Source organism: Heptranchias perlo, chromosome 2 (genome assembly GCF_035084215.1).
Source record: "Heptranchias perlo isolate sHepPer1 chromosome 2, sHepPer1.hap1, whole genome shotgun sequence".
NCBI classification, from domain to species: Eukaryota; Metazoa; Chordata; class Chondrichthyes; order Hexanchiformes; family Hexanchidae; genus Heptranchias; species Heptranchias perlo.
Genome location: NC_090326.1, coordinates 46,959,122 through 46,985,413, shown reverse-complemented (window position 1 = coordinate 46,985,413; position 26,292 = coordinate 46,959,122). Strand labels below are relative to the sequence as shown.

The 26,292-nt window shown below is 40.8% G+C and overlaps 1 protein-coding gene across 2 annotated transcripts in view; it reads right to left on the bottom strand.

Annotated features, from left to right (window-relative positions):
* mrpl3 (mitochondrial ribosomal protein L3) overlaps nt 1-26,292 on the bottom strand; it is a 77,142-nt gene that overhangs the window by 14,439 nt on the left and 36,411 nt on the right. For both annotated transcript variants that reach the window (XM_068001841.1, XM_068001840.1), the window contains exons 7-9: nt 20,316-20,427; nt 18,760-18,837; nt 17,566-17,643 (exon numbers count right to left, since the gene is read on the bottom strand). In XM_068001841.1, coding sequence (XP_067857942.1) covers nt 17,566-17,643; nt 18,760-18,837; nt 20,316-20,427 — 268 coding nt within the window. The remainder of the gene's footprint in view (nt 1-17,565; nt 17,644-18,759; nt 18,838-20,315; nt 20,428-26,292) is intronic.

Below are 26,292 nucleotides of genomic sequence, written 5' to 3'. Positions count from 1 at the left end.
TGGCTCAGTTTGCACTTGGAAGCTGTAAAAATCAGAGCACTTTACAAGAACACCTGCATGATGGATGAGAGCAAAATGGAAAAAGCAGCATCAGAGTACTTGCATCCAAATTTTGGTGTGAATCCAGCTGTGTAATTATGGACTGTTGTACTAGTCTAGCAGCAATACTGTCAGCTCCCAATCAATAAGCATAAAGCCATGTGTAGGAATGTCCTCATCTCAATTAAGACAAAGAAAATATAATGTAGTAATAAAAATTATCTGCCAGGGGCAATTTTAAAGATTTTTCCCCCATTTATTCCATATCTGACTTTAAATCCTAGTTATCTGTGACTGCGACAATGCGAGTTCTAGTGATAACAAAAGTGAAAAATACTGGCAACACGCAGCAGGTCAGTCAGCATCTATGGAGATAACAGATAAATTAACATTTTGGTTGTAACCTTTTGTCACCTGAAACATTAACTTGTCTATTCTCTTCAGAAATACTGACTGACCTGCTGTGTGATTCCAGCATTTCTGTTTAGTTCCAGATTTCCAGAATTTGCAGTTTTTTACTTTTTATTTGTAATTCTGTTGATAACTAAAAAGTATGGCACCATTCACAACACTTACACACAAGATTAATAAAGATCAATGCAGTGTTATGGTCACATATCAACACAGTAACAAAGAACCTCTCAATTAGACCCTGAACTCAAGGCCAGTGCTGCACTTTTATGTCTCAAGGGATAGAACACCAAGGGTCAAATATAGATTCAGTGTCTGAAACAGCATAAAAAGTTCTTGGCCCAGGAGAGTAGTTAATATGTTGAGTACAGCTTACTGCATACATCAGGTGTTTAGATTTATTTTATCTAAATGTTACCATAGGAAGTAGTTGATATAGACAGCACTGTAACTTTTAGGAAAGAGTAGATAAGCACTTCAAGCAGAGGAAAAATCAGGGCTATGTGGAAAGAGCACAGCAGTGGAATCGGCACAGGCACAATAGGCCAAAGGGCTTCTGTGCAGTAAACCTATTTGTTCTGGGTTTTGAGGGGAAACTGAAAGTCTGGTTTTAAATAATTCCTAAAATGTCAATTTTTTTGTCATTTTATGTCACATTATCAGCTACAATTACACCCACAATCAGAGTTGAGTTTTAACGTACATTACCAATAGATAAAAGCTCATTTTATCCACATTTTGCTACTAAGGTACATTTATTATCAGGGCTGCAAACTAATTTTTGTGGTTTTGATTAATGGCCATCGATTTCAAATTTATAGCATCACAGATTTAATTCCAATTTAAAGTAACTCCAACAAAATCATTAATTCTTAATTCACTCAATCTAAATGCAGGTACTATTTGATACATTTTTAGGAGAGAAAAAAATGGCCTGCTTTTCTCGCATCTTATTTCTTGGTCACTTTATTGCCTCCTGTTGTCCAGGTATTTATCACTCTTTACGTTTGTGTCCTTCATTCATTCCTTCCTATTCTTTAGTGCCTATATCCCCAATTAGCATCTTAATCTCATGTCTTGGTAATACCTCCAAATGCTCAATGCTCCAAATATTAATCAATAGAACCATTATGCCCAAATTTAGAGTTCACTTTCTCTTATTAATGACCTATTTTTATGTTTGATCTGCATAAGTGGACATTTTAAAAATTATAGCAGTAAAGGAAATTGAGTTCCTCAATGAAAAATGGTTACTTAATTTGGGGGGGGGGGGGGGCGGCGGAGAAGGGGGATAACATTTGCCCAGCAGCAGCTGCTGGCTTCCATTGGAAATTATGATTGGCTGCAACTGTTCTAATTTTTAGTCACTGCAAAATTAAAATTATTTCATTTTTTCTTTAGCTCCTAGAATTCCAGATAAACCACCAAAAAAATGGCCTATGTTGGAAACCTGGGGCTAGCGGTTCATGTCCCAGTGTCTTCTGTCACCATCAGAATTGTGGCACGTATAGACCAATCTCACAGCCCTGGTTACAAAGTGCAATGTGTGGCAGTAGCTGACATGTAGTATAATGTCTCACACACCAGTTGACCTTTGCTTTAAGTGGTCAATTTCCAGATCAATATAACTAATTAAAACATGCAGGGTCCCACTCAGTATTCTACTTTTTCGGTATTTGTTTCTACTGCTAGTCACTACCTTAACTAAATGCATTATCAGAAAATAGGAACTGCAACACCACTACTACAGCTTACTGCTGTATCCCCAATTGGTCGGTCACCCTTCAGGGTGATTTCTACACAACCTGCCTGAAAATAGTCCTGGATTTCGACCCCACTATATTAAGTTCCCCACTACCAACAGGCACACATCCACTCTATCTCAAGGCAGCCACCTGAAAGTTCCAGCTCCACTGTGCTCCACCAAAGAAGGATACAGATTTCTACCACAATTCTCCACATCTTGAGTTGTTGATCTCAGCTATCCTAATGAGGGGAGATGCTGGGTAGAACACGGGAGGGAAATTAAATCAGAGGTCCAGTCACCATGGTCCATTCTCCAGCACTTCTTCCCAACAGACGTTTTCAGAATAGCATTAACAGAGATTTAGAGAGCAAGCTCCTGCATGTATTTTCAAATGGGAATGAGGTTGAACGATAAGAAGAAAAATAAGATCGAAATAGGAAAAAAGAGGAAGGAGAGAAAACACCTATGTTTAATGATCTGAAGGCTAAGATCATATGTGGAGCAACTCAAACTGACCTGCTGTTCCAGAATTCTCTGAAGTACAGATGAATTGTATTACTAATATTCAATTATGGTTTTAGCTACCATATCTGTCACTGCCTTGTTCTTCTGGTCATTTTCACCTCTTGAACAATCATACAGCAGAGTTAAAACTAAGCAGAGTGGAGATCAAATCTCTGTCTGTCTCAAGCCATAGCACTGACTGTTAGTGGCTCCAATATTCCAGCACCATTCTTAAAAATTCAGTTTATATGCTGCAATTTTTGCGAAGCTGCTAATTAAATCTCCTAATTAATTTTCCCAATGCAGTACACTGACTTACAGGAGACAAAGCTCGGATAATTATAGCAAAATGTTCCAACTTTACTTTTCATAGCTTTTTACAGATCAGTAAACCAATCTTTTGTATCTAATATATGGCCCAACCTACAGACACTGCACAGTCAAGGACTCTATTAAATAAAGTTAAGCATTATGCATGACAACTTAATGATCCATATAACCGTGCTTATATATGAGGTATATGATGCTTTTGAGAACACAGTACGTACAGTTGCAAGAACCATATACATCAGCAGAATTTTATGATTTTCTATTCCCTTTCAACAGGACAAGCTTTTAAAACAACAGCCTTTGGCAACCAGCCTTTATTTCCTAAAAGAACCAGCTGTCACGATCAAGCAGATTCTACATCAATGCCTGTTTATAACGTTCTTCAATCTGTCTTGGGACCAGTTAGTAAGAAAACAAAGACATTCACAAAGTCATTGAAGCTATACTAGTCAGCACAACTGCATGGAATAGAAAAGAACTCATCTAGCTGACTTTTGCTAAAATAATTAGGAGCAAATCTGTCAGGGCAACTAGCTGGAGATTCCAAGTTGAAACAAAACAGTGTTTGATACAATTCCAGGATAGATACCTCACATTGATCAAAGCAATGCTCGCTATATTTAGTTTGTTATATGAGCTGCTGTGCCGAAGTCCAGGTGTGGGCACCTTAACTTTTGACTTACTGGTGGAAATAAATAGCAACGTGGTTGTTTCTTATATTTCCAAACCCATCTTGAAACATGCAATCGACCGTAAACAAAAGTACTGCATGTGGTGATAAAACAGGGGAGCAACTTATGATTTTCCATTCAGTAAAACTTCTAAGTTTCAAAGCTGCATAAACTCCTCTCCTATATTCAAAGGGGGAGGGAGAAGAAACACATTTGAAGATGCAACTTTAAACATCAGATATTATTCAATGTTAAACTGGATTTTACAGCTTTTTTTCCCATTTAACACAGTGGCTATTATATTAATTTGTTCAGGAAGCATTGCTTAAAAAGTAAACTTCCATATTTCATTAAATTAACTAGACACGATGGGAGATTGTGCAATTTTATCAGAACAGGCCCATGGTGTTTTTGATTTCAGTATTCACTGAAGTGGCACTATCGAGGTGAGCACTGGTTTAGCAAATACATCCAACTGAAAGAAACCAAATTGTTATTTTCAATTAATAAAATAACCAGACATTAAATTATTCTTCTAATTTGAGAGATCAAGATAAAGACCATGGTTTACAGTTCAAGAATAAAAGAAATATAAGAATAAAACCGGACGGACCACCCGGCATCGGACACGACAAAGGCAAATCAAGCCCAGTTGACCCTGCAAAGTCCTCCGCACTAACATCTGGGGACTTGTGCCAAATTGGGAGAGCTGTCCCACAGACTAGTCAAGCAACAGCCTGACATAGCCATACTCACAGAATCATACCTTTCAGCCAACGTCCCAGACTCTTCCATCACCATCCCTGGATACGTCCCGTCCCATTGGCAGGACAGAGCCACCAAAGGTGGCGGTACAGTGATATATAGTCAGGAGGGAGTGGCCCTGGGAGTCCTCAACATTGACTCTGGACCCCATGAAATCTCATGGCATCAGGTCAAACATGGGCAAGGAAACCTCCTGCTGATTACCACCAACCGCCCTCCCTCAGCTGATGAATCAGTCCTCCATGTTGAGCACACTTGGAGGGTGCACTAAGGGTAGCAAGGGCACAGAATGTACTCTGGGTGGGGGACTTCAATGTCCATCACCAAGAATGGCTCAGTAGCGCCACAACTGACCGAATCCTGAAGGACACAGCTGCCAGACTGGGCCTGCGGCAGGGGGTGAGCAAACCAACATGAGGGGAAAAACATACTTGACCTCGTCCTCACCAATCTACCTGTCGCAGATGCATCTGTCGAGGACAGTATTGGTAGGAGTGACCACCGCACAGTCCTCGTGGAGACAAAGTCCCGTCTTCGCACTGAGGACACCATCCAACGTGTTGTGTGGCGCTACCACCGTGCTAAATGGACTAGATTCAGAACAGATCTAGCAGCTCAAAACTGGGCATTCGTGAGGCGCTGTGGGCCATCAGCAGCAGAATTGTATTCCAGCACAATCTATAACCTCATGGCCCGGCATATTCCTCACTCTATCATTACCAACAAGCCAGGGGATCAACCCTGGTTCAATGAGGAGTGTAGAAGAGCATGCCAGGAGCAGCACCAGGAATAACTAAAAATGAGGTGCCAACCTGGTGAAGCTACAACACAGGACTACATGCATGCTAAACAGCGGAAGCAATGTGCTATGAACAGAGCTAAGCAATTTCACAACCAATGGATCAGATCAAAGCTCTGCAGTCCTGCCACATCCAGTCGTGAATGGTGGTGGACAGTTAAACAACTAACGGGCGGAGGAGACTCTGTAAACATCCCCATCCTCAATGATGGCAGAGTCCAGCATGTGAGTGCAAAAGACAAGGCTGAAGCGTTTGCAACCATCTTCAGCCAGAAGTGCCGAGTGGATGATCCATCTCGCCTCCTCCCCATATCCCCATCACAGAAGCCAGTCTTCAGCCAATTCGATTCACTCCACGTGATATCAAGAAACGGCTGAGTGCTCTGGATACAGCAAAGGCTATGGGCCCCGACAACATCCCAGCTGTAGTGTTGAAGTCTTGTGCTCCAGAACTAGCTGCGCCTTTAGCCAAACTGTTCCAGTACAGCTACAAAAAGAGAATATGAAAAGAAATTTGCAAGTGATATCAAAACCAATACAAAGAACTTTTATAGTTATATTAGGAAAAAAAGGGTGGTCAGGAGCAGTGTTGGCCCCTTAAAAACTGAAAGTGGGGATATTGTCATTGACAATGGGGAAATGGCGGACATGTTGAACAATTACTTTGCGTCAGTATTTACAGTAGAAAGAGAGGATAGCATGCTGGAAATCCCAAGAAAACTAATATAGAATCGGGGACAGGGACACGATAAAATTAACATAAGTAAAGCAATAGTAATGAAGAAAATAACAGCACTAACGAGTGACAAATCCCCAGGACCAGATGGTTTCCATCCCAGAGTTTTAAAGGAAGTAGGTGAGCACATTGCAGATGCCCTAACTATAATCTTTCAAAGTTCTCTAGATTCAGGAACTGAGCCTCTAGGTTGGAAAATTGAACATGTCACTCCGCTTTTTAAGAAAGGAGAGAGGGGGAAACCAGGGAATTATAGACCAGTTAGCCTAACATCCATTGTGGCAAAATGCTGGAGTCTATAATTAAGGATAGGGTGACTGAACACCTCGAGAATTTTCAGTTAATCAGAGAGAGCCAGCATGGATTTGTGAAAGGTAGGTTGTGCCTGACAAACCTGACTGAATTTTTTGAAGAGGTGACTAAAGTAGTGGACAGGGGAATGTCAATGGATGTTATTTATATGGACTTCCAGAAGGCATTTGACAAAGTCCCATATAAGAGACTGTTAGCTAAGATAGAAGCCCATGGAATCGAGGGAAAAGTACGGACTTGGTTAGGAAGTTGGCTGAGCGAAAGGTGACAGAGAGTAGGGATAATGGGTAGGTACTCACATTGGCAGGATGTGACTAGTGGAGTCCCGCAGGGATCTGTCTTGGGGCCTCAATTATTCACAATATTTATTAACGACTTAGATGAAGGCATAGAAAGTCTCATATCTAAGTTTGCCGATGACACAAAGATTGGTGGCATTGTAAGCAGTGTAGATGAGAACATAAAATTACAAAGCGATATTGATAGATTAGGTGAATGGGCAAAACTGTGGCAAATGGAATTCAGTGTAGACAAATGTGAGGTCATCCACTTTGGATCAAAAAAGGATAGAACAGGGTACTTTCTAAACAGTAAAAAGTTTAAAAACAGTGGATGTCCAAAGGGACTTAGGGGTTCAGGTACATAGATCATTGACGTGTCATGAACAGGTGCAGAAAATAATCAATAAGGCTAATGGAATGCTGGCCTTTATATCTAGAGGACTAGAGTACAAGGGGACAGAAGTTATGCTGCAGCTATACAAAACCCTGGTTAGACCGCACCTGGAGTACTGTGAGCAGTTCTGGGCACACCTTCGGAAGGACATATTGGCTTTGGAGGGAGTGCAGCGTAGGTTTACTAGAATTATACCTGGACTTCAAGGGTTAAGTTACGAGGAGAGATTACACAAATTGGGGTTGTATTCTCTAGGGTTTCGAAGGTTAAGGGGTGATCTGATCGAAGTTCATAAGATATTAAGGGGAACAGATAGGGTGGATAGAGAGAAACTAGTTCCGCTGGTTGGGGATTCTAGGAGTAGGGGGCACAGTCTAAAAATTAGAGCCAGACCTTTCAGGTGTGAGATTAGAAAACATTTCTACACACAAAGGGTGGTAGAGGTTTGGAACTCTCTTCCGCAAACGGCAATTGATACCAGCTCAATTGCTAATTTTAAATCTGAGATAGATAGCTTTTTAGCAACCAAAAGTATTAAGGGATATGGGCCAAAGGCAGGTATATGGTGTTAAGATCATGGCTGATCTGTGATCTATCAAATGACGGAGCAGGCACGAGGGGCTGAATGGCCTACTCCTGTTCCTATGTTCAACATTGGCATCTACCCGACAATGTGGAAAATTGCCAGGTATGTCCTGTCCACAAAAAGCAAGACAAATCCAATCCAGCCAATTACCGCCCCATCTGTCTACTCTCAATCATCAGCAAAATGATGCAAGGTGTCGTCGACAGTGCTATCAAGCGACACTTACTCACCAATAACCTGCTCACCGATGCTCAGTTTGGGTTCCGCTAGGACCACTCGGCTCGAGACCTCATTACAGCCTCGGTCCAAACATGGACAAAAAAGCTGAATTCCAGAGGTGGGGTGAGAGTGACTGCCCTTGATATCAAGGCAGCATTTGACCGAGTGTGGCACCAAGGAGCCCCAGTAAAATTGAAGTCAATGGGAATCAGGAGGAAAACTCTCCAGTGGCTGGAGTCATACCTAGCACAAAGGAAGATGGTAGTGGTTGTTGGAGGCCAATCATCTCAGCCGCAGGACAATGCTGCAGGAGTTCCACAGGGCAGTGTCCTAGGCCCAACCATCTTCAGCTGCTTCATCAATGACCTTCCCTCCATCATAAGGTCAGAAATGGGGATGTTCGCTGATGATTGCACAGTGTTCAGTTCCATTCGCAACCCCTCAGATAATGAAGCAGTCTGTGCCCCATGCAGCAAGACCTGGGCAACATCCAGGCTTGGGCTGATAAGTGGCAAGTAACATTCGCGCCAGATAACTGCCAGGCAATGACCATCTCCAACAAGAGAGAGTCTAACCACCTCCCCTTGACATTCAACGGCATTACCATCGCCGAATCCCCGACCATCAACATCCTGGGGGTCACCATTGACCAGAAACTTAACTGGACCAGCCACATAAATACCGTGGCTACAAGAGCAGGTGAGAGGCTGGGTATTCTGAGGCAAGTGACTCACCTCCCGACTCCCCAAAGCCTTTCCACCATCTACAAGGCACAAGTCAGGAGTGTGATGGAATACTCTCCACTTGCCTGGATGAGTGCAGCTCCAACAACACTCAAGAAGCTAGACACCATCCAGGACAAAGCAGCCCGCTTCATTGGCACCCCATCCACCACCCTAAACATTCACTCCCTCCACCACTGGCGCACAGTGGCTGCAGTGTGTACCATGCACGGGAAGCACTGCAGCAACTCGCCAAGGCTTCTTCGACAGCACCTCCCAAACCCGTGACCTCTACCATCTAGAAGGACAAGGGCAGCAGGCACATGGGAACACCAGCACCTGCACGTTCCCCTCCAAGTCACACACCATCCCGACTTGGAAATATATCGCCGTTCCTTCGCTGGGTGAATCCTGGAACTCCCTACCTAACAGCACTGTGGGAGAACCTTCACCACACGGACTGCAGCGGTTCAAGAAGGCGGCTCACCACCACCTTCTCAAGGGCAATTAGGGATGGGCAATAAATGCTGGCCTTGCCAGCGACGCCCACATCCCATGAACGAATAAAAAAAAATACCAAGATGGAAGAGAGGAAAAGTACATCAGAAAATGGTGAAGTCAGGCTTGGATTTTAAACGCCCATAGTTTGTAGGAGGAAGGAATCACTGAAAGAAGTAAAGCATTTCACAGTTTTGAGGTCCCGTGAGTAAATAGGTTACTGTTTGAAACCATTCAAAATGTTTTGATTTCAACAGTGAGGATGTACAGGGGAAGAGAGTGCAAGACTGTGTATTTGAAGTTTAGAAGGAACAAGAAAGGTATGTTCAGAGAAGTATTGGGATAGCAGTTAAGATGCATAACAGAGCTTTATGCTGCATCTATTCATATGCTACTTAGTATGTGCAAAAACTGTAGGTCAAGAGGAAAAATATCTTAGCACTAATGTTCCCAACCTTCATGCAGATAATCACAATGAATAGCTAATCAAAACTCGAATGCTGAAATCAACTCTTTCTTTAGCCAATTCAGAGAGAACTCTTGTGAATATCAGAGCTACTTGATGATAATTTTTTTGCTAATATCCATATTATAACTGAATTGATTTTTTTGTGTATTTTATTCACAGACTGCCAAACAGGAAGAAGTACTGTTGAACATAAACAAAAAATGACAGCAGTACAAAGAGAAATATATCCACCTCAGCTCACTTTATCTCTGGATCTATTCAACACAGGAGACGGTCAATCGCTACTTTATTGAGGCAGTCGATTTTTACAAAGCTAGGCCAGTACTATGGACTGGTTATATCTAGATTCTATTTAGGTTTCAGTAAGATTCTATTACTGTAAATGTTACAATCATCAAACATATTTGTGCATGCACCAGAATTCCAACACTTGTTCGTATGGGTTTATAGAGTTCATATGTAGTTTAGAAAAAGCTATTGTTTTTAAATTCTTATTAAGTATACACCAATATTTCTGCCATCATATGGAGAAAAGTTAAAGCCACAACCTATTAAAATTTCCCCAAATACAATGGCAAAACATCAAGTTACCAATTTTTGTGAAATCTGAGATCAGATTCCAGAAAAATATATTTCTGCATCTTCCACACAGTACTCTACACATCTCTTCTGTGACACTGTCCAACAAAAATCAGAATAGCTCATAAAATTCCAGTAAATACACATTAAAGTTCCACTTTCAAAACAATGGACACAGGGCCATGTCTTCCTCCCGTATCCAGTTCAAACAAGGCAGGCTCCATTTTGCTACCTTCCCTTCCTTGCTTGATGGATAAATATTTGATTAGCACTACCTAAAATACTAAGACATGCAATTTCTAAAACTTCTTAGAAAGAACTATTCTATTCATTCTTACCGGAACAGGTTCTAGAAAAACCTGTACACACGTTAAACAGCATTACAACAACTTGCATTTATATTGAGCCTTTATCTTAGAAAACATCTTAAAATACTTCAAAGTTATATGGAAAATGGGTACTGAGCAAGGAAGAGAGATTAGGAGGGGTGTCAAAAAGCTTAGTCAAAGAGGTGGGTTTTAAGGAGGGTTTTAAAAGGAGGAAAGGGAGGTGGGGAAGTAGGGGATGTTCAGGGAGTGAAACTTAGACAGCTGAAAGAATGCCATCAATGGTGGGGCAAAGAGAAGGGGATGCACAAGAGGCAGTTGGGGGACAGGAAGGGTTGTTGGGCTGCAGGAGGTTACAGAGATAGGGAGGGGCAAGACCATGGAGGTATTTAAAGAAAAATTTAAAATTTGATACGTTGGGGGACCGGGACTAAATGTAGTTCAGCGAAGATAGGTGTGATGGGCAAATAGGACGGTGCATTTTAGGATTCAGGCAGCGGTATGGATGAGCTGAAGTTTATGAAGGGTAGAGGTGGGAAGCTGACCAGGAGAGCATTCAAGTAGTCAAGTCGGAAGGTTACAAAGGCATGGATTCGAGTTTCACTGGCAGGTGGACTGAGGAAGGAGCAGAGGCAGTAACGTTATGAAGGTGGAAGTAGGTGATGACAATGATACAGGGTTGAAAGCTCGGCTCTTCTTCGAACTGGACGCCATAGCTGCAAACAGTCTGCGACAATGGCCAGGGAGGAGCATGGGTACAGAGTTTGTGAGGGGGCCAAAGATGATGGTCTTAGCTTTTCAAATGTTTGGCTGGAGGTTACGGTTTATCCAAGACTGGATGTGGGACAAGCAGTTAGAAAGCACAGAGGCACTAGAGGGATCAAAAGAGATGGTAGAGGTGTAGAATTGGTTGCCATTCGCATTACTGTACAAGCTGACCCCATGTCTTTGGATGATGTTGCCAAGGAGCAGCATCAGATGAAGAGGAGGAGGCGGCCGAAGATGGATCCTTGGAAGACTCCAGAGGTGGGAGAGCGGGGATGTGGAGATCATATAGGTAAGAGTGGAGTCGAGCAAGGTCAGTCTCACATTAATGTGACATAGCTTTAACTACATCAATAAAAACATGAGAATTCATTGCTGTTCTCCATTTTATGCTTTTTCTTAAAAATACTTCTAGACAGTCAGATTTATAAGGCATCAAGAGGGTAGAAAGCTTTCCAGTGAATGTGGGAGTGAAAGTTTCCAAGAATGATCAAAGTTTTCCTTTGAATTTTCATTTCAGTTAAAAAATAATTATTATGGTTTGTGGCCACAGAAGTTAATGTTAGGTATTCATTTCAAGATAATCAGAAAAAAACCCAGGAAATCAGAGTAGGAAAGAATACAGAAATAACTGAAATGTCTTTTCAAAATGAATTGAAAACTCCTATGTCAGGCTTTGTCTTTGGCAAAACCTGTTGAAATTAACTGTCAGTACCAGTTACATCTGTAAGCGGCTCTGTGATAAGGGTTTCTAATATAATTAAGTGTCTTTTTTTTGAACTAACGTTATGTGACAGCTTAGCTATCCATGTCTATACAGTGATTTAAGTCAGCTTGCAATTGCAGGCTCTGGCCATTGGATGGTGGTGTATCAACTCATGTAGCTTTCTGCTGTGGCATTAATTGGCCTGTTGCTTGCAGACTAGTAATAATTAAAGAATTGTTTAAAGAATTGGTCAAATGTTATAAACAAAAATAACTTAACCCTACTTTAAGAAAATACTGAATTCTATTGTCACATTTGTCCATACTCCTGCCTGTCAAGCACACTCTCAAACAATGGTCCGAATGTATTCTCTCTGCCAATCATCCCCTTGAAACTTCCAAAATGTTATGACCACCCTAGGTACTGTTTCCACTTTAGCCACGTTCCTGGACATGTGTCGAAAACTTTCCTCACTACATTTCTCGTTGTTCCTCCCCCGTCCCCAAATATACACCCCAACTTGAGACGGCAATGTCCACGTGTACCTGTGACCCATAGGCTAATCCTGGCCTATCCCCTCTCCAGCCATGTATTGCCATTCCCCTCCCTCCCCAGAAACACTGTTGAACCGATTCCTCCCGCCATCGAGCAGCGGTGCTGGCTGAGCCTCCCACCCCAATAAGCAGCATCATTGGCCTGACCTTCCCCCACTAAGCTGCATTTTCCCCTCAGCCCCATCTTCACTCCTTCACTGAGCAGCGTTGCTGGTCCAATAACCACCACCCAACCTTATTGAGCAATAATTACAGGACCTGAATGGAAGAGAACTTGCACCAAGAACCCTTTGGGGACCTCATTGGGAGGGAAGGTGTGCCTCAGCAAAATCCCACTTTCAAAGAGTAAAAGGGAAGGTGTATCTCACCCCGCCACCCTGCAGTCATGGCAGGAAGCTGTAGTTTATCTCCATTCCACCATATAGATGAATTTCCCCAGTGGGAAAGGAAGGTATGCCCCCCCACCCTCCACCTGTGAAAGAAATTAACGGACCACAGGAGACGAAAGGTGTAGCTCATCACAACCCCCATCACCCACTGGCAGGACTTTGTGTGTTTGAAGGGAGAAAATATTTAGCTCAGCACACCGACAAGAATTTCAGGGCCTGGGTAAAAGGAATATTTAGCTCACCACAAACCCACCCACGGAGAGACTGCTGGGGTTAGCGGACGACAGTTCACCTTCCTCCTCTTCCCCCCCCCCACCCCCCCTCACCCCCACCAACTTAGATAAAAGTCTGACCATCCCTCCCTGATGTAGATAGTTTCCCCGTTCGCTTTCATCTCGTCCTCAATACAATGAACATCAGGCTATCGACGATGCATTCACAATTAAACGTCTAAATCATGCGCTGTCGATGGGTCCCCAAGTTGAAAAGTGGGATCCTACTGGCCTTTCTAAAGAGCAACAGCAGATTGCAAAGCAATCTGGAGTGGCAAGTGGAGGTTACAAATTCCATATGAGCACTGCTCTCCACTGGGATCTCGCCAAGTAGAAAAAAAATCTATAGCATGATACTAGGCGTCTGCTTATAATTTCAGTTTTTGAACAATTGGATAAAGAAATTAAGTATACCAGAATAAGGGGCATGGCAGAAAAAATGGTTAAGAGATTGGTGGGTTGAATTAATGCAATAGATAATAAAACTACCATGGTTTAGAAACATATGCATTTTTTAATATCCATAATGTTTAGCTAGTAACGTGAATTTGGAGGAGGCAGTGAATCCCCCTATCTGAGATATAGTTGAGATACTTGATGGGCAAAAAATTGATAAAGAGGTACTTGAAAGGTTAGGTGTATTTAAAGTAGATAAGTCACCCGGTCTGGATGGGATGCATCCTAGGTTGCTGAGGGAAGTAAGGGTGGAAATTACGGAGGTACTGGCCATAATCTTCCAAACATCCGTAGATACGGGGGTGGTGCCAGAGGACTGGAGAATTACAAATGTTACACCTTTGTTTAAAAAAGGCTGTAAGGATAAACCCAGCAACTATAGGCCAGTCAGTTTAACCTCCGTGGTGGGAAAACTTTTTAGAAACGATAATCCGGGACAGAACAGTCACTTGGACGAGGGTGGATTGATTAGGGAAAGCCAGCACGGATTTGTTAAAGGCAAATCGTATTTAACTAACCTGATGGAATTTTTTGATGAGGTAACAGAGAGGGTAGATGAGGGCAATGCAGTTGATGTCGTGTATATGGACTTTCAAAAGGTGTTTGATAAAGTGCTGCACAGTAGGCGCATTATCAAGATTGTGGCCCATGGAATAAAGGGGGCAGTAGCAACACGGATACAGAATTGGCTAAGGGACAGGAAACAGAGTAGTGATGAACGGTTGTTTTTCAGACTGGAGGGAGGTGTACATTGGTGTTTCCCAGGGGTCAGTGCTGGGACCACTGCTTTTCTTGATATATATTGTCTTAGACTTGGATGTACAAGGCACAATTTCAAAATTTGCAGATGGCACAAAACTTGGAAGAGTAATAGACAGTGAGGAGGATAGTGATAGACTTCAAGAGGATATAGGGTAGACATGTGGCAGATGAAATTTAACGCAGAAAAATGCGAAGTGATACATTTCGATAGGAAGAACGAGGAGAGGCAATATAAACTAGAGGGCACAACTCTACAAGGAACAGAGAGAGCTGGGGGATTTATATGAACAAATCGTTGAAGGTGGCAGGGCAGGTTGAGAAAATGGTTTAAAAAGCATATGGGATCTTGGGCTTCATAAACAGAGGCATAGAGTACAAAAGTATGGAAGTCATGATGAACCACAACTGGAGTATTGTGTCCAATTCTGGGCACCGCACATTAGGAAAGATGTGGAGGCCTTAGAGAGGGTGCAGAAGAGATTTATTAGAATGATTCCAGGGATAAGGGACTTTAGTTACATGGATAGACTGGAGAAGCTGGGGTTGTTCTCCTTGGAACAGAGAAGGTTGCGAGGATATTTGATAGAGGTATTCAAAATCATGAAGGGTCTAGACAGAGTAGATAAAGAGAAACTGTTCCCATTGGTGGAAAGGTCAAGAACCAGAGGACACAGATGGGCAAAAGAACCAAAGGTGACATGAGAAAAAACTTTTTTTTACACAGCAAGTGGTTAGAATCTGGAATGCACTGCCTGAGGGGGTGGTGGAGGCAGATTCAATCATGGCTTTCAAAAGGGAACTGGATAAGTACTTGAAAGGAAAAAAATTGCACAGCTATAGGGATAGGGCGGGGGAGTGGGACTAGCTGGATTGCTCTTGCATAGAGCCGGCGCGGACTCGATGGGCCGAATGGCCTTCTCCGTGCTGTAACCTTTGTATGACTCTCTGATTCTAAATGATGAATTTACCAATCAGAGACCATGCACACAGGGTTTTCTATAAATACGCTGAAAAGTTAGCATTTTACAAATAACTAGGATATTTGAGAGACATTCAAATTATGTGGCAAAAGGTACACATTGTATGTACTGTTAATTCACTTGATTTGTACAAAAAAACTGTGCATTATCCTTTAACATAGAAAAAGTGTAAATTTAAATACAATTTTCCAAATTAGTTGCTTAGACATTAAGACATGTGATTTTTGCATCATTTATAATGCTTTTCAACCAATAATCAAGACTTGCCAGCAATAAAGGTGTTAAAAGAGAGGTGAACACAGCTGAAAATTTAGAATTGCTGCTGCTGGTTTGGTGCCTTCAGTATTAAAGGCATGTTAAATGTTACAGCACATGTACCTCATTGCAACAAACAAATTGCTCTGCTCCTAACAGCAATTAATGCTAATGCAATCTTTTGTAATTCACAGCTTTTCACATATAATAGCTTCAAATGCCTTTAGAGGGAACAAGAATTAGGGAAAGAAAATACTATCCGAACACAGGACCAGTAATGAAAATTTAACCCTTAAGTCTAAATACAAATATCTTTTAATAATAAATGCATTTACATGGTTATTTAGGGCTAAAATCTGACACATAAACCTCCAGGAAAGTGAGGATTAGTCATGGTAAAAATAACTAGAACCTTTGGAGAATCAACGCTTCATTAGATGATGAATATATTTTGTTTGTTAAATCAACTGTAGTATGTTTGCTGACCAGTTTTGTACATTAATCTGTTCAACTTGCCAAGGCTTCTTCAACAGCACTTCCCAAACCCGTGACCTCTACCACCTAGAAGGACAAGGGCAGCAGGCACATGGGAACACCACCACCTGCACCTTCCCCTCCAAGTCACACACCATCCCGACTTGGAAATATATCGCCGTTCCTTCATCGTCGCTGGGTCAAAATCCTAGAACTCCCTACCTAACAGCACTGTGGGAGAACCTTCACCGCACAGACTGCAGCAGTTCAAGAAGGTGGCTCATCATCACCTTCTCAAGGGCAATAAATGCTGTCCTTGCCAGCAACGCCCACATCCCATGAATGAATATTAAAAAAAAGGCCAAGACGTAGACAAGCATATAACGGCACAGAACTGGCTTAGTCATCCATTGCTATACCTGGCTACACCACATCAAGCTCTACTGGGTCTCACTCTCCACTGCCACTCCTCTATGATAGTCTAAAGATGACCTCCAGCTTCTCTTCTGTACTACCAACATTAAACCTCACTCTCTGCCCCCTCCACCCTCACCTTTAATGATAAGTGCAAAGAGCTCATGGACTTTTTTGTCACTAAGAGTTGTACCATCTATTCAGCTGATTCTGCTGCTTCCCCCATTCTCCTTGCCCACCAAGCCAAACTAGGTCCACCTTTTGATAGCCTTGAACCAACAATTCTCTAGTTTACTCTCCCATCTCCCCTCATGCCCTCTCCGAGCTCATCTCGTCCATGAAACGACCCACCTGCTCTCTTGCCCCATTACCACTAAACTACCAACTTCCCTTCCTCGCTCCCATGCTAGCTGACATTATATATATATATTTCCCACTCCTCAAGCACTCTTCCCCCTTTCTTCAAAGCTCCCATTAGCTCCCTCCACCCCTCTGTCCTTGCAATCTAGGACAGCTGTTAATCTGAAGGTGCCATAGCCTGTAAAAGCTAATGTAATGACCGAATGCATTGCATGACCTTGCTGGTATTAATATTTCCAGATTCAAAGTCCCTGTCAGCTCAAGGTAGCAATCTCCAGGTCAATCTGTAGAACAGTCTCAGGAATTAATTTGTAACCCAAGTCATCAAAGTGGTTCTCTAGTACTGAGAAACCGGAAATTTATTTATATAGTGCCTTCAATGAAGTAAAACATCCTAAGGCGCTTTACAGGAGTGTTACCAAATAAAATTTGACACCGAGCCACATAAGGAGATATTAGGACAGGTGACTAAATGCTTGGTCAAAGAGGTAGGTTTTAAGGAGCGTCTTAAAAGGAGAGAGAGGCAGTGGGAGAGAGAGATGTTTAAGGAGGGAATACCAGAGCTTAGGGCTTATAAAAAGGCGTATAACAAAAAAAAAGTCATTTACCCCTGTAAGGCAGGGAATAATTACTTAATTTTTGTGTGTGATAAAGATGAGGAAATACTTTATACTGAAAGCAGTCCGCCCAAGTTATCCCACTCCTCTAACCAATTACAAACTATTTATTTTCTACAGCACTATTGTTAACAATTCTTAATTGAAATACATTGTAGTTCATAATCTCTTACCTTAACAAAACAGTTTTTGTGTCCTGGGACAGACCCATGAATATAAAGGATGTTCTGTTTTGTATTCACTCTCCATACCTATGAATGCATAAATACTATTTTAATAAACCAGTATTTGAAGCAGAAATGGGATAAGCAAAAAAAACCCTTACACACAGTATACATGTACACAAAAAAACATATTCTGTCAAGATGTATACAGGTCAGTTTTCCAAGTTTGCACTGCCAACAGGGAGCCACACCTGTCAGTCACGCAGATCAAGAAATTGCAGGAGCATTGCGCATGATTTTCCATCTAATTATTTCCGTCTTGCTACCTCCTTTAAGGCTCTTAAAACCCTCTCCTAATAAATTTAAGAAATTTGCGCTGTGCACAGTACTATATTCTACTGACATCCTGTCTGAGCTCATCAAAATGATTTGGTTTTCCTTATTTATCAACGAATTTCAGAGTTGTTAATTAGGAGCTGCTATTAGGTATAAAGAAAGAACTTGCATTTATATAGCATCTTTCAAAACTTCAAGATGTCCCATAGTGCTACACAGCCAATGAATTGTTTTGAAGTGTAGTCAGTGTTGGAATGTAGGGAAATGGAACAGTGCAAGTACAGCTAAATTATAATTGAGTAATCCACTGATGGCCAAAATTTACAGATAGTCTGAACGTACAATAGACACAAACAACCTGTCCCGCAATATGTTTTCACAAATTGTGAAATGTGCATCAAACTTACAATAGAATACGTGTGACAAAGCAAAAAATGTTCAGTGTTTTACCTGAAATTTATTTAAGTAAAAGCTATTCTTCAAGTACCAAGGCTGGCATGAAATTCAAGTCTCCAGAATGAAGAGCAAAAGGTCTGACAATGTTCTTAAAGTCACCTCAACATCTAACCTTCTTTATAGCATGTGATTCAATACTACAAAATGACGCCCAACAGTCCACTGCAGTTCCAACCGTAGAAAATACGTGGAAAATAGTTGTGTGAAGACTTTTTTCCCCTTTAAATGCGACCGTCATCTTGATTCAGTCATATAAAGCAGCTGTTAGAACAGACATTCCAAGCTTGACAAAAAGGTTTCAATGTTTTTTAATCAAAATGTAAGAAATACAATAATTCTCTTCACCCACCCCCCCTCACTGACCCGTCCCCCCAGGTTTAATCACAACTGGATACGCTTAGTAAATCTAACCTTTAGTCCACGTGCTGTTCTGTAGATGTTCCCCATTTTTCCAGGCATTTTCTTCCCAGGAAAGACTCTAGCGGGGTCCTGCATTCAAGGTGACAAGAAATGGCTTAAGACACAATGAATCTGACAGCACATTATTTGACCTTAGACTACATATTGTTTTGCTCTGCATACTGTTGGCCAGGGGCTGCAGAAAGTAACCTGAGACATCAGCTGCTGACACACAAGCAAGAGCAACTTTTGAACTGAAGTAACCTGAGTACAGTCGCTGGCCTGAGCTGGCTGGAACCGGTTTGAATTAGCTAAGTTTTGTGAAAGACAAAGGAGATGTGATAAGACACAAGTCCTTATTTAGAAAAGGAGTAATGAGGTAATGCTACCTAAGTCCTTGGGACAGAGCCAATGAGGAGAAGACAGGCTATGCGAGCAGGCCTAAACCAATGGGAGAGAGAGAGAGAACACAGCTTGAAGAGATAAGATTCGGAATAAGAATGAAGAATCTGGGGCGTGGAGCCAGAGCGAAGACTCTGGAGACCAACCATCGCAGAAGTGGAAGAACCTACGTCAGGGACGTAGAGTCGACATCGAGAGAGAGAGAGAGAGCGCGCGCAGAACGCCTGGCCAGCGTCAGCTCTCCTTTTCGGGTATTATCCTTTATATTCTGTGACCACTCGGAGTGTCAGAGAAACCTAGTGGGTGTGCGTTTAGATCCTAGTTTGGGTATAAAACTGTATAACCTGGTGCAAACTGCATGTCTATATCTAACCAGATGTATATGATCTAACGGCGTGAATAATGCGAATTGAGAGTTAAGAGAGAATTGACTCTTCTCCTCTTTGTACTAAGCCACTAACCGTAACCGGTGACCTCCAGTCAACAATACAGTGGCTTGCATATAGTACCTTTTCAGTATTAAAGATTGTAATCTACTTGCTAAGCCCACTAGTCTAAAGTTTTTGTATTATTTAGATATATTTGTATAAATGTATTAATTACAGAATTCTAATATTCCACAAGCTCCTTATGAAGAAAACAAACTCAATGTCTAAATTGTAGCTACAAAGAAATTCATATTAAATTTAAGATCTAGATTAGAGTTTGGGCACAAAAGTGCACAAATGACCAGAGCCTGTGAAATGTGAAAGGGCCACCTGAACTCAGACAAGGATCATACCATATCCCACATTTGATCTGTTCAACATATAAAGCAATCAACCAGAAGCTCTGACACTAGTTATTTATAACAGACAATCTGTTTCACTCGGTTGCAAATTCTGAAATTGTGTTTTCAAAATGCAAATAATACATATTAGAAATATTAGTGAATGTCATTACAGTTATTGCTAACTAGAAAAAATGCAATGATCTGGACCAAAACCAACTACAAAGTGAATTGAACACAATAGCAAAATGTTTCAAATGCGCTAGAGCACTGGCAGAATGAAAGAGCTTCCAGCCTTGAATTGTTGAAGCTGACCATTTGCGGCAATTCAACGCACTGGGTGGTGCAAAGTAGTGCTGGAAATGCTACTTTCTCAAACAACAGAAATAATACTTACACCACCAGGGCCTGAAGCGCCTGGTCTCCTATGGGTTTTGGTCTGTCCGTGAGTTGCAGGTTGGCCTTTAAATCCCCACCTCTTCATAACTCCCTGAAAACCTTTGCCAATTCTGCAAGAGATTCATAGGATTAAAAAAAACATCCATTTTAACACTGACAGTCTCAAAGTTGCACATCAGAATTCAAATGTATTCCTCCATATTTTTACAATAGGCTGAAACATAAAAGGTCTTGAAAAATTAGAACATGTGCAATAGATATGTAGTCCTGCTTTGGGAGAAAATCATAAATCATTGGAAACGATATTCTAAACTGAGCAACCACCATAGCATAGTAGGTGAGATGTTTACATTTTATCTAAGTTATTTCTTTCTCATTGAGTTTTCACTGTGTTTGAAACAAAATTTACTTCTGCCTGGATAAGAACTGGTTAGTTCTGCAGAGAGTTATAATGGGGTAGTGGTTGAAGTTTTATTGATATGGCAATTGAATATTCTGTGTAAAGTTTAATCTATGAGTAGCCTAATTATACAGGTTAAATTACCATGGAAATCTCCAGGTTCTGGGTGTTGGCATTTTGCTTCCACAGTTAGGGAAGAACTAAGTTTTAGCACATTTACATTTGTGTTACTCAGTTTGAGAAAAGCAGGAGGGGTTAGATGGTTACATGCAACACCACATGATTATGCCGGAAAGTGTGCTCACTTGAAAAATTTGCAAGCCAAGTAATCAGCAATTAATGTAGATAATTTCCCCGTCAGCCAGAAGGTCTAATTTCCTGGAAACCATAGAATCACAGAATGGTAACAGCACAGAAGGAGGCCATTCAGCCCATCGAGCCCGTGCCAGCTCTTTGTAAGAGCAATCCAGTTAGTCTCAGTCCCCTGCTTTTTTCCCATAGCCCTGCAATTTTCTTTCCCTTCAAGTCACTAAAGATACTAAGGAAAGAGCTGTAGCCTGGGAAACCTCAGCTCAAAAGGTAAAACAACTGGTATAAATTGGGAGAAATTTGAAGAGAGTTTTCTTTGATCCGTAACAATGTGTAGTCTGTAACAACGTATAACTTATGTGTGTTACATTTATTTTGTGAATGCAAACATGTTTGAACACTATTTTGCTGTGGACCATCATTACATGTGCCAGCAGGGTCTGCTTTTGAAAAATACCTCATTTTTCTGGTCATTAATCAATTGAGTGTATCCTGAGTAAGACCAATGAAGAATTTAATTACTTCAAGGTTTCAATACTTCACTTATGCTGTAACATTGTTTTGGAAATACTGCATCGAATACAGTGTGAGAATATGATTATTTGTACAGTGATATGGCACTAATTAACCCAATTATTTAATAGGTAGACAGCTTAATTGGGGAAGACTCCATTCCCAATGTGATATAATTAAGTGGAGGTGAGAACTGCACTATAATTTATTCTTTGTATCAAACTGCAATATTTTAAAAATTTCCAAAGAATCTATCCATCTTATTAAATATGACACCCCCACACGATGAAATATTCCAAGTTAAAATGCTTTCAATTTTAAATTGTTGCATTCTGAGTTGACTTCATCCCCTTATATTTCATTATGAAAATTTTTCTTTTATTTTTTGGGGGTATTTTCTCCAACCGGTTTCTATTTTAGGTTTTTCTCAGATCAGCCTGCATTCCTCAGCCAAGAGCACAAGCAATTGGCTTACTGGTATTTGAACTAGAAAATCCAAGATGTGTGAATTTTGGGTCATTGAAAACCAGATAATTTTTCCATCACTGATTTTAATATGGCACTGTGCACAGACAAAACTGTTCAATTACATATGTGCATAGCTTTTTATAAATGCTCATTTCAGTTTCTGTATTGTTTGCAAATGCTGTTCTGTAACCTGCCCAGAGTAGCTTATCCGTCCCTTTCTGTAGTAAAATGCATGACGACTTCTTCTCGGCACCTCCTCCCAACAATTTAAGCAAGATCAGAAAGTAGATAAGGCACGAGTCACGAGCGCAAAAAACAAAATCTTGTAAAAATGGAAAACTCAATCCTATTTTGCTATTAAAAAAAAATGGATAATCTCCATAGTTTTGCTCTTAAACCAATCAGAACATTTGCAGTTTAGCCAAATCGTCTTAATGCACTATACCTGGGACCTCTCGATGCAGCCTGGATGATATTCTATAGTGTTGGCATGACTCCATATAACCTGTAGTCATACTGCATCTGTTTATGGAATTCTGTCTCCTAACTTTATTTGAAAAAAGTGCTGTATATTTGAATATAATTTTTCAAAACTGTTTTAACAAATAGATTGTTAAAGAAGGTTGCTCATCTAAAATTATGAACTAACCCAAATTCAAAAAAAATGAAATTGCTTATGGAGAGTTTTTATAAGCCATAAATACATAGAAGAATTATTTTTCTAACTAAAAACAATGTAGGCACAAAGGCTTATTTTAACTGAGGTAGAACAGTGTTGTCGACTGAAAATCGCTGACTAGCCGCAACAAAAAGGTTAAAATACACAAGCATGCGCATGCGAATACGAGTATTGAGATCATGTGCCCAATGAAGGTGCCTATTAGACATTTTTTATTTACTAATCAGAAATTAAATTAGCCACATTTGGATTCCCAACTAGCCACATATGGGTAGTGGCCAATGAATTGGACTACAATGAGGTAGAAGAGTAAAGATTCACCGTTTTTTAAAATCCAACTGAATTTGTTTCAAGCTAATTGCAAGTTAGACTGAATTGAAGACCCACAAAGGTTCCTTTACGCCTAATTTCTACAGAAATAGATCCATCACCTCAAATACCATGCTGGAAGCTTTGCATTGCACTGAATGCTCTTTTCTAGTTCATCCAATTAAAATTTAATGTATTTAATTATTAAACCAAAGACATACACCTGGGATATTAGCTCTCATATCTGACAGTGGCCACAACTAACTTGTGGTTCTATCGTTCCTGAGTTACCATGCAAGACTACTCAAAGAATATAAACCATACCCCACAGGTTATCAGCATGTTCACAGTGACAACACAGGCAAATACTACATGCATAATACAACTTCTGGTGAAGCCTAGCAGTTTATTTAAGTGTTTTATTGCTCGTGCAATCAGATTCAGTAGTGGACTGATTCCTCTGACTTTGGTCTCTATCGATTCTCTTCAATCCTATTCCCACCAGCGGCTTCCTGGAAAAATTCAACAGACGAGAACACTACCCATCCAAGTTACACCAATAATAGTAAATAGGCAGACTACAAACATACATCAGATTGTAGCACACAACTATATTTATACTGACTGCTATTTAACCAATAAAATTCAACACTTTTCCCTTCACTTTAGGGAAATATTTCAAGTAAATAGTGGATCTGATAAAATAAGCCCATCTCAGAATGTGTGAACACAACACAAAATTACTTTTATAAAAACTTAAGCATCCAGTGGTCACCAAACTTTCATCAAGGATAAAGTGAACAACTCAAATTCTCTTTTTTAAAAAACAGCTCCTGCGAATGAGACATTTTTAATCTGACTAAGCACTTGCAGGTAAAAGTATATTGTGCTCTAGAATCACTATATGTATCAAACATTTCAGATATAATCTGTACTTGTAGCACTCGCTATGGAATTTCTTGGGGTGGGGGGGGACAAAGAGAGAGAGTAAAGCATGCAGATTTGAAAATATTTGCAGCCACTGCCAAACCTAAGAGAGATGCAGCTGTTGTGTGCCATCGCATAATAATAATCCAAGTCCTCACTTGAGCAGGTCAGCTCAACTGGAAGGTTAGAGAAGGAAGTGACAATTAGTTCACTGTGTAGAAACAGCTGTTGTAGCCTTTGTTTTGTATTCTACAAAGAGAGAGACTAACTAAGAGGAAAGGTGAGGGGATAGAGTGTCTCTTTCTTCATGTAATGTTATTTCAATGTTCAAACAAACCTAAATAAATTTTGATGCCAGCTAATTATTGCACCGGTGTTTTGTTGACCGTTAGAAAAGTTTCAATGGAAATGCTTTATACTTGTGAGGCAGAGGTGAAGTTGGTCTTCGGCGGTAGAGCAAAATGAGCGATAGTGAATCAACAGCCCGCATTACACCCTACCCAATTTTCTTTTCCCATGGAAAATGTTCCAGCTGGTCAATGAATTTTATCAGAAGGCACAAGAGGGTAAATTCTCTAACTACTGTGCTCCTGTCACGAGTCTCGCCTGCTAGAAGTACATAAAAGGAAATTACATGCAGCAGCCCCTGCTTTTCTACCCATTAACTTTAATAGACAGAAAATTATGGGCAGCTTGCACAATTTCCTGATGTGCATCTCTGGCAGACAAGATCCCATTCCAGAGAGAGAGTCAAGGCAAAGTAACTCAAAAGGAAATATATATAGAAAGAGAATCCATTAAACAAATCACTGTCAGCCAAACGACTGCTTTTTTCCTTTAATGCATCGAGTGTCCTTCAATCAGTTACTTCAATCAGTTTCAATACCACAGTTACGTATTGCACATATTTCTTATAACTCTGTCCTTTTTATTCACAAATTTGGTCTGGAAATCCTAACATTGGGTGTTTTAATTCAGTCCAGTGAAGTATCTAGAATTAAAAAGTGAAATTAAAAATGACTTTAATGTCATTTATTCCATAATTACATCTATGTAAATCACTTCAATTGTGTTTTATTTTAAATGATTATATATTTAATCCTCCCTAGACTTGTGATTGGAGATTGGACCTGCGTAACACTATAGTGGGAGCAATTTGAGATGAAGAATTAGGACTCTCACTGGAAATGTGTTTGCACAGCATTACAATATTTTTCTATAATGTACCAGCAAGTTAAATAAGTCTACTGATAACATTGTATAGTTCAAGATTATGAAGAAGGAAAAATATTCTTAGAATCATACAGCACAGAAGGAGTTCTTGTGGCGCATCATGCCTGTGCCGGCTCTTTGAAAGAGCTATCCAAGTGACTATCATGAAAGGTGCTATATAAATGCAAGTTCGTTCTTTATTCAGCTTTGATTTTAATTGTTGCCTCATAGCTCCCTCACAACTCCTTATTCAAGTCCCTGCAATCTGGTTTCTACACCGTCTAAAGTACTGAGACTGCATGGGTCGAAGTCAAAATTGACATCCTGTGTAACTCTTTACCTTCTCATTCTCTCTGCCACTATTGTGATTCCATCGTCCTTCAACATCTCTCATCTGCACTCCATCTCACTGTTCTCTTCTGGTTTCACTCTTAGCTGACTCAACACAAGCTCTCTATTGCTGCCAACAGCTTCTCCTCCTCTGCTAGTATGGTTATCTCCAGGGTACCACAGGATTCCTCGAGTTCCTCCTATTCCTTATCTTCATGCTACACTTTAGCAGTATTATCTGGAAGTACAGGGTCAGCTTCCTCATGTATGCAGACAACACCTAATCTTACCTCACTTTGCCACTTGGATTTCTGCCACACTCTAATATTGCCTGTCTGAGATCAAGGCCTGGAGGTGCCACAACTTCCTCCAGATCAGACATTTTCAATTTTGTTTTCGGCTTAACAACCCCCACCCCCTTCTCGGAGATTCCTATCCCATGTATGCCCCCCTCTTTCTAAGAAACAGTATTTTTAAATAATTAATTTTAATGTTGATATAGCTGCTAACGCAGAAATACTTCAGCAAGTTTTGTCACTTCAGTTGTATTACATCTGCTCCCTTACACATTTGGTTTTAATATGAAGTTCAATCATATCATGAGAACTCACTGGCCGGAAATTCCTGGGATTTGCTCCCCCTTCACTGATGGTACGTTGCCGGAAGTGCGGTGCAAATCCCGTATATCCACTGCACTTCTGGTGAAGTAACGACAGCGAAGCATGAGCAAATGCAAAGAATTTTCCAGCCACTATGACAGTTAAAGCAACTTAACTGAAAGAAAAACTGCAAGCCTCTCCTCACTTCAGGTTGGGGACACGAGCCGTG